Below are 9756 nucleotides of genomic sequence, written 5' to 3' on the forward strand. Positions count from 1 at the left end.
TATTTCTTTGGTTTAGAGAAAATAATGGACAAAGAAGAATTATTCATTGCCTCAAATCAGCTGTTGGACAGGAGCTCCCTAGCCCAAGTGGAATTAGAAAGAGGACAGTAGAGTTCTATGCTGAGCTCTACCAGTGGAATTAGAAAGAGGACAGTAGAGTTCTATGCTGAGCTCTACAAGTGGAATTAGAAAGAGGACAGTAGAGTTCTATGCTGAGCTCTACCAGTGGAATTAGAAAGAGGACAGTAGAGTTCTATGCTGAGCTCTACAAGTGGAATTAGAAAGAGGACAGTAGAGTTCTATGCTGAGCTCTACCAGTGGAATTAGAAAGAGGACTGTAGAGTTCTATGCTGAGCTCTACAAATGGAATTAGAAAAAGGACAGTAGAGTTCTATGCTGAGCTCTACAAGTGGAATTAGAAAAAGGACAGTAGAGTTCTATGCTGTCAGCATTACAGGGGATTATGCTCAAGAGTTACTACAAAAAGACAAGATGAAGACGCCCCATTTCCCAGACTAAGGATTACACCCAATATCCCAGAGTCAGACAGAAAGGCTTTATTAGTGGATTTGAGAGGGTTGGAAGAGGTGGGTTTGGATGAGGTGAATGGGAAGGAGTTATATAGGGGGTGTGTCAAGGTTTTAAATAAAGATACATTGAAAAATAGAAAAGAAACTCCTTAGAGGGTAAAACTGGACCTTGATGACAAGGTAAAGCCAGCATGGAGAGCACTGTACAAACCACCGTTACACAAGGGGACTGGTGATATGTAATGGAGGGTGATGCATGGCATCAAAGCAGTTAATGCTTTTCTTTCTGTCATTAACTCAGATGTTGGAGATGGATGTCCTTTATGTCAGATAAGAGAAACTATGTTTCACTGTTTTATGGAGTGTGAGAGGATAAAGCATCTCTATGAAATACTAGAGTCTTTGTTTACAGCTGTAGGGGAGATTTTAATAACACTGTTTTATGGAGTGTGAGAGGATAAAGCCTCTCTATGAAATACTAGAGTCTTTGTTTACAGCTGTAGGGGAGATTTTCAATAACACTGTTTTTATTTTGGGGTTTCAATATAGTAAGCTACAGAAAATAAAATGTTGAATGTTACATTTTATTTTGGGTCAAGCTAAAATGTCAATATTTCTGAGTAGGAAAAACAAGATAGAGGATACATTTAAAACGGTGAAAAACAAGTGCAGTATGTTCTGAGAATGTTACTTTAATAAGGAGTTCAAGTGGTTTATTTGTCATTTGCAGATATTAAAAGTAATACATACATTGTAATTCCTTGTTGGAGCTCTCTCACGTACAGGACAGTACATACCAGTGGAGGCTGCTGAGGGGAGGACGGCTCATAATAATGTCTTTAACAGAGTGAATGAAATGGAACACATGGAAACCACGTGTTTGATACCATTTCACTTATTCCACTCCAGCCAGTTCAAGCCTGTCCTCCATAATTAAGGTCCCACCAACCTTCATTGGAGTTTTTCAGTTTTTGAAGTGATATCTGTGTTTGTGGGACCACTTGGTGCTGGAATGAGGTGTCTGTTTGTTCCCAGTCAGAAATGATGGTCCTCATTTGAAGGTCCTGTGTCAAGGTCCTCACAATTATAAGAAGACGCATACAGTATGTGTGTGTGTCCAGCGTGTGTGTGTGTGTTCTGTGTGTGTGTGTGTCAAGTGTGTGTGTGTGTGTCAAGTGTGTGTGTGTGTGTCTGCGTGTCTGTCCAGTGTCTGTGTGTATGTCCAGTGTGTGCGTGTCCAGTGTGTGTGTGTGTGTGTGTGTCCAGTGTGCATGTGTCCCGTGTGTATGTGTGTACAGCATGTACAGTATCTGTGGGCAGGGTGTGTGTTCAGTGTCTGTGTGTCTGTCCAGTGTGTGTGTCCTGTGTCCAGGTGTGTGTGTGTGTGTGTGTCCAGTGTGTGTCCAGTGTGTGTGTGTCCAGTGTGTCTGTCCAGTGTTTGTGAGTGTGTCCAGTGTGTGTGTGTGTGTCCAATGTGTGCGTGTTTCCAGGGTATTTGTGTGAGTAAGTGTGTGTCCAGTGTGTGTGTGTCCAGTGTGTGTGAACGTTTCCAGTGTGTGTGTGTGCATGTGTGTGTGTTCAGAATATGTCCAGTGTGTGTGTGTGTGTGTGTGTGTCCCCAGTGTGTGTGTGTGTCGTGTGTGTGTGTGTGTCCAGCGTGTGTGTCAGTGTGTTTGTCCTGTGTGTCCTGTTTGTGTGTGTCCACTGTGTGTGTGTGTGTCAAGTGTGTGTGAATCCAATGTGTGTGTGTGTGTGTGTGTGTTTCCAGTGTATGTATGTGTCTAGTGTGTGTCCAGTGTGTGTGTGTGTGTGTGTGTGTGTGTGTGTGTGTGTGTGTGTGTGTCAGGTTATTATTTCAGGGACACTGAGGAGTCAACATCATAAACCCTAAAACCTGGATAGAGGGGCTCAGTGAATGTGATCAGGTGGGTCAGTGTGTCAGAGGAGGCTCTATAGAAGGACAGAGTGCCGGCTGACCAGTCCAGATACACTCCTACTCTGTGGGAGCTGGAGGAGGGGACGTCTATGGTAGTGGAATTTTTATTGTGCCTGGCATAGTAACTGTTGTCAGAGCAGACCAGACTCCAGGACTTGTCATTGTATCCAAGACAACAGTCCTTAACCCCTCCTCTCCTGCTGAGTCCTTTATACGTCACTCCTATAACAGTCCCTCTCCCACTCCACTCTACCTCCCAGTAACAGCGCCCAGTCAGACCCTCTCTACAGAGCACCTGTTCACAGTCCTTAAATCTCTCTTGGTGATCAGGATACGGCTGCTCCTCTCTCCAACATGTCACCTTTCTGTTCTCCTCAGACAGAGAGAGGAGTCTGTTTACTGTGTTTGGGTCCAGTGTGAGATCAGAGACATCTGATGGATGAAACCAGACACAATATTAGAAATCATCATCATTCACATTAGAATGTTAACTCACTTTTCACTAATTCATTTAATGTAGATGTTTCTAGGTATCAAAAGGAGCAGTTAAGGTAACTTGAGACTTGTTGAATGATCATATGTTATACTGTATGGTAATATAATACACACTTATTCACATTAATTACACACACACACACACACACACACACACACACACACACACACACACACACACACACACACACACACCTGTATGCATCATGAACACAAACACACATTTCTTATGTAGCATGAACATGCCACACAGACACACACATTGTCATATCAACTCATTGTAAACTTTGGTGTCCCTGATCTCTGCTTCTGTAGAACTAAAGCTTTAATATGACCAAGTAAGTAATGATGGTGGTCTTTGACTTTGACTTAACTTGAATTAAGACTTATTCTTAAGTCATATCATTCACAGCAGTTAACACTCACATTTTCTAAGCCCAGGTTTCATTGTGTACTCTCCACCATGTTCCACACTGTAGCGGTAAGCAGAAGAACAGACAGTCATTGAGGGATACACCTGAACTCACACACACACACACACACACACACACACACACACACACACACACACACACACACACACACACACACACACACACACACACACACACACACACACTGCACACTCACACTGACACACACACACAAACATTGGACACACGGATATATAGCATATAACTTCAAGCGAATGTTTGTCTGTGTGTGTGTGTCCACTGTGTGTGTGTGTATGTGTGCGTGTCCTATGTGTGTGTTTGTGTGTCCAGTGTGTGTGTGTGTGTGTCCATTGTGTGTGTCTAGTGTGTGTGTGTATGTCATTGAGAGATTGTCACTGGACACATACACACACACAGACACACACACACACACACGCACACACACACACAGTAACATTTGTCCAAGTGGTGGTAAGAATGTTTGTCTTAACTAGCCTGATAAGTCAAACATGTCTGATATGAACATTGACATAAACCCTCTACATACTTGAGTTTCTCCAGTCTGCAGTGTGGATCCTCCAGTCCAGCAGAGAGCAGTCTGACTCCTGAGTCTCCTGGGTGATTGTAGCTCAGGTCCAGCTCTCTCAGGTGTGAGGGGTTTGACCTCAGAGCTGAGACCAGAGAAGCACAGCCTTCCTCTGTGACTAGACAGCCTGACAGCCTGCAAAGAGTCAAATCATATTAAAATCACACTGCTATTCTTTGGTGGTGAAAATAGTGGCAGTATATTTTTTAAACATTTTCAGATACATCAGTGTCCTGAAACCTGCCATATGTATTCATAAATGAATGTATCATTATTAGAAATGATCAAAGAACTGCTTGAGAGGAGAATAATGTATAGTACAAATATTTGAGTTTTTCATGACGTGGCCCTCTTTGTGTATAGCGAGTGGCTTTCCCCTCTCTCTAACAGAGGTTACAACAAAACATGCTAACCTCTCACCCTTACCAATAACAGAGGCTACAACAAAACATGCTAACCTCTCACCATTACCAATAACAGAGGATACAACAAAACATGCTAACCTCTCACCATTACCAATAACAGAGGCTACAACAAAACATGCTAACCTCTCACCATTACCAATAACAGAGGATACAACAAAACATGCTAACCTCTCACCATTACCAATAACAGGGGCTACAACAAAACATGCTAACCTCTCACCATTACCAATAACAGAGGCTACAACAAAACATGCTAACCTCTCACCATTACCATTAACAGAGACTACAACAAAACATGCTAACCTCTCACCATTACCAATAACAGAGACTACAACAAAACATGCTAACCTCTCACCATTACCAATAACAGAGGCTACAACAAAACATGCTAACCTCTCACCATTACCAATAACAGAGGCTACAACAAAACATGCTAACCTCTCACCATTACCAATAACAGAGGCTACAACAGAACATGCTAACCTCTCACCATTACCAATAACAGAGGATACAACAGAACATGCTAACCTCTCACCATTACCAATAACAGAGGCTACAACAAAACATGCTAACCTCTCACCATTACCAATAACAGAGGCTACAACAAAACATGCTAACCTCTCACCATTACCAATAACAGAGGATACAACAAAACATGCTAACCTCTCACCATTACCAATAACAGAGGATACAACAAAACATACTAACCTCTCACCATTACCAATAACAGAGGATACAACAAAACATGCTAACCTCTCACCATTACCAATAACAGGGGCTACAACAAAACATGCTAACCTCTCACCATTACCAATAACAGAGGCTACAACAAAACATACTAACCTCTCACCATTAGCAATAACAGAGGCTACAACAAAACATGCTAACCTCTCACCATTACCAATAACAGAGGCTACAACAAAACATGCTAACCTCTCACCATTACCAATAACAGAGGCTACAACAAAACATGCTAACCTCTCACCATTACCAATAACAGAGGGGGTCTGATCTTTGTGCCTCTAACTTTGTCATTGATCATCATTCACGATTCATTCATGATTATTCATAATCATGGTAGCATCCACATGAATGTAGAAGTGTTCAGAAACATCTTCTATTCTTACTGACAATACAAGTGAAGTGACTCCAAAATGACAGGACATTATTCACCATTCAGTTTCTATTAGTAAAAACATCATCCAAAACACAACCAAGACAAACTGCAAATAAGTTCTCATTTACAACTGTGACCTGGTCAAGATAAAGCAAAGCAGTTCGACACATACAACAACACAGAGTTACACGTGGAATAAACAAACATACAATCAATAATACAGTAAGTAATACAGCATATGCAAATGAGGTAAGATAAGAGAGGTAAGGCAATAAATAGCCATGGTGGCGACGTAATTACAATATAGCAATTAAACACTGGAATGGTAGAATGTGCAGAGGATTAATGTGCAAGTTGAGATACTGGGGTGCAAAGGAGCAAGATAAATAAATAAATACAGTATGGGGATGAGGTAGATTGGATGGGCTGTTTACAGATGAGCTATGTACAGGTGCAGTGATCTGTGAGCTGCTCTGACAGCTGGTGCTTAACGCTAGTGAGGGAGGTAAGAGTCTCCCGCTTCAGAGGTTTTTGCAGTTCGTTCCAGTCATTGGCAGCAGAGAACTGGAAGGAGAGGCGGCCAAAGGAAGAATTGGTGGTGACCAATGAGATATACCTGCTGGAGCGCGTGCTACAGGTGGGTGCTGCTATGGTGACCAGTGAGCTGAGATAAGGCGAGGCTTTACCTTGCAGAGACTTGTAGATGACCTGGAGCCAGTGGGTTTGGCGACGAGTATGAAGCGAGGGCCAGCCAACGAGAGCATACAGGTCGCAGTGGTGGGTAGTATATGGGGCTTTGGTGACAAAACAGATGGCACTGTGATAGACTGCATCCAATTTGTTGAGTAGTGTTGGAGGCTATTTTGTAAATGACATCGCTGAAGTCAAGGATCGGTAGGATGGTCAGTTTTATGAGTGTATGTTTGGCAGCATGAGTGAAGGGTGCTTTGTTGCAATGATGCTTTGTTGCGAAATAGATAGCCGATTCTAGATTTAATTTTAGATTGGAGATGTTTAATGTGAGTCTGGAAGGAGAGTTTACAGTCTAACCAGACACCTAGGTATTTGTAGTTGTCCACATATTCTATGTCAGAACCGTCCAGAGTAGTGATGCTGGACGGGCGAGCAGGTGCGGCAGCGATCGGTTGAAGAGCATGCATTTAGTTTTACTTGCATTTAAGAGCAGTTGGAGGCCACAGAAGGAGAGTTGTATGGCATTGAAGCTCAACTGGAGGTTAAATCAAATCAAAGTTTATTTGTCATGTGCGCCGAATACAACAGGTGTAGACCTTACAGTGAAATGCTTACTTACAGGCTCTAACCAATAGTGCGAAATAAAGTATGTGTGTGTGTGTGTTGGTAAGTAAAGAAATAAAACAACAGTAAATAGACATTTGAAAATAACAGTAGCAAGGCTATATACAGACACCGGTTAGTCAGGCTTATTGAGGTAGTATGTACATGTGGTATGGTTAAAGTGACTATGCATGGGTATGGTTAAAGTGACTATGCATAGATGATGAACAGAGAGTAGCAGTAGCGTAAAAAGAGGGGTTGGCGTTTGGTGGGACACAATGCAGATAGCCCGGTTAGCATTGGTTGGTCGGGCCAATTGAGGTAGTATGTACATGAATGTATAGTTAAAGTGACTATGCATATATGATAAACAGAGTAGCAGCAGCGTAAAATAGGGGTTTGGGGGGGCACACGATGCAAATAGTCTGGGTAACCATTTGGTTACCTGTTCAGGAGTCTTATGGCTTGGTGGAAGAAACTGTTGAGAAGCCTTTTTGTCATAGACTTGGCACTCCGGTACCGCTTGACGTGCGGTAGTAGAGAGAACAGTCTATGACTGGGGTGGCTGGGGTCTTTGACAATTTTTAGGGCCTTCCTCTGACACCTGGTGTAGAGGTCCTGGATGGCAGGCAGCTTTGCCCCAGTGATGTACTGGGCCGTACGCACTAGCCTCTAGTGCCTTGAAGTTGGAGGCCGAGCAATTGCCGTACCAGGCAGTGATGCAACCGGTCAGGATGCTCTCGATGTTGCAGCTGTAGAACCTTCTGAGGATCTCAGGACCCATACCGAATCTTTTTAGTTTCCTGAGGGGGAATAGGCTTTGTCGTGCCCTCTTCACGACTGTCTTGGTGTGTTTGGACCATTCTAGTTTGTTGTTGATGTGGACACCAACGAATTTGAAGCTCTCAACCAGCTCCACTACAGCCCCGTCGGTGAGAATGGGGGCGTGCTCGGTGCTCCTTTTCCTGTAGTCCACAATCATGTCCTTAGTCTTGGTTATGTTGAGGGATAGGTTGTTATTCTGGCACCACCCGGCCAGGTCTCTGACCTCCTCCCTACAGGCTGTCTCGTCGTTGTCGGTGATCAGGCCTACCACTGTTGCGTCATCTGCAAACTTAATGATGGTGTTGGAGTCGTGCCTGGCCATGCAGTCATGGGTGAACAGGGAGTACAGGAGGGGACTGACCACGCACCCCTGGGGAGCTCCAGTGTTGAGGATCAGCATGGCAGATGTGTTGCTACCTACCCTCACCACCTGGGGGCAGCCCGTCAGGAAGTCCAGGATCCAGTTGCAGAGGGAGGTTTTTAGTCCCAGGATCCTTAGCTTAGTGATGAGCTTTGAGGGTACTATGGTGTTGAACGCTGAGCTGTAGTCAATGAATAGTATTCTCACATAGGTGTTCCTTTTGTCCAGGTGGGAAAGGGCAGTGTGGAGTGCAATAGAGATAGCATCATCTGTGGATCTGTTTGGGTGGTATGCCAATTGGAGTGGGTCTAGGGTTTCTGGGATAGTGGTGTTGATGTGAGCCATTACCCGCCTTTCAAAGCACTTCATGGCTACGGACGTGAGTGCTACGGGTCTGTAGTCATTTAGGCAGGTTGCCTTTGTGTTCTTGGGCACAGAGACTATGGTGGTCTGCTTGAAACATGTTGGTATTACAGACTCAATCAGGGACAATGTCAGTGAAGACACCTGCGAGTTGGTCAGCATATGCCCGGAGCACACGTCCTGGTAATCCGTCTGGCCTTGTGTATGTTGACCTGTTTAACCTCTCTTGGGTAGGGGGCAGAATTTTGACATCCAGATGAAAAGCGCACCCAAAGTAAACTGCCTGTTACAGGCCCAGAAGCTAGGATATGCATATAATTGGTAAATTTGGATAGAAAACACTCTAAAGTTTCCAAAACTGTTAAAATAATGTATGTGAGTATAACAGAACTGATATGGCAGGGGAAAACCTGAGGAAAATCCATCCAGGAAGTGCCATTATTTTGAAATTGTGTTTTTCCATTGAAAGCCTATCCACCATATAAAAGGTAATGACCCAGATTGCAGTTCCTGTGGCTTCCACTAGATGTCAAGTCTTTAGACATTGTTTCAGGCTTTTATTCTGAAAAATGAGGAAGAATGACCACTTTCAATGAGTGGACCGTGGAAAGTCCCAGAGCTTTTTGCTGCGCACTACCGAGAGCGCGCCTTTCGTGTCTTTCCTTTTTATTGACGACGCTATTGTCCGGTTGAAATATTATTGATTATTATGACTAAAAACAACTTGAGGATTGATTATAAATATCGTTTGACATGTTTCTACGAACTTTACTGACACTTTTCGGATTTTTCGTCTGCCTGTTGTGACTGCCTTTGAGCCAATGGATTACTGAACAAAATGCGCAAACAAAACGGAGGTTTTGGGATATAAAGAGGGACTTTATCGAACAAAACAAACATTTAATGTGTAACTGGGAGTCTGTGAGTGCAACCATATGAAGATCATCAAAGGTAAGTGATTAATTGTATCGCTATTTCTCATGTTTGTTTCTCCTCTACTTGGCTGGTAACTGTTTGTAATGTTTTGTGTGCTGGACGCTGTCCTCAGATAATCGCACGTTATGCTTTCACCGAAAAGCCTTTTTGAAATCTGACACCACGGTTGGATTAACAAGAAGTTAATCTTTAAGCCGTGGTATAACACTTGTATGTTTTATGAATTTTTATTATGAGTATTTCTGTTTTTGAATTTGGCGCTCTGCAATTTCACCAGATGTTGGCCAGGTGGGACGGTAGCGTCCCACATACCCATAAGAAGTTAAAGGTCTTACTCACGTCGGCTACGGAGGGCGTGATCACACAGTCATCTGGAACAGCTGATGTTCTCATGCATGCTTCAGTGTTGCTTGCCTCGAAGCGAGCATAGAAGTGATTTAGCTCGTCTGGTA

The 9756-nt window shown here is 43.4% G+C and overlaps 1 protein-coding gene across 1 annotated transcript; it reads right to left on the minus strand.

The window, feature by feature from the left end:
• Window positions 1–2323: 2323 nt before the first annotated feature.
• On the minus strand, window positions 2324–4016 carry LOC123738254 (stonustoxin subunit beta-like). The gene is made up of 3 exons (XM_045713293.1): window positions 3943–4016; window positions 3388–3434; window positions 2324–2898 (listed from the first exon to the last, which is right to left on the minus strand). Exons 2-3 carry the CDS (start codon window positions 3407–3409, stop codon window positions 2381–2383), a joined length of 540 nt encoding a protein of 179 aa, XP_045569249.1. The 5' UTR covers window positions 3410–3434; window positions 3943–4016; the 3' UTR covers window positions 2324–2380.
• Window positions 4017–9756: the final 5740 nt, after the last annotated feature.

The sequence above is a fragment of the Salmo salar genome, unplaced genomic scaffold (assembly GCF_905237065.1).
Source record: "Salmo salar unplaced genomic scaffold, Ssal_v3.1, whole genome shotgun sequence".
Lineage (NCBI taxonomy): Eukaryota > Metazoa > Chordata > Actinopteri > Salmoniformes > Salmonidae > Salmo > Salmo salar.

Bases quoted from the DNA above. Each gene is read 5' to 3' on its own strand.
- LOC123738254 (XM_045713293.1), bottom strand. From the start codon at position 3,409: ATGAAACCTGGGCTTAGAAAAT. The intron at 2,899-3,387 runs GTGAGTGTTAAC...TTCATCCATCAG, and splicing joins GAAACCTGGGCTTAGAAAAT to ATGTCTCTGATCTCACACTG.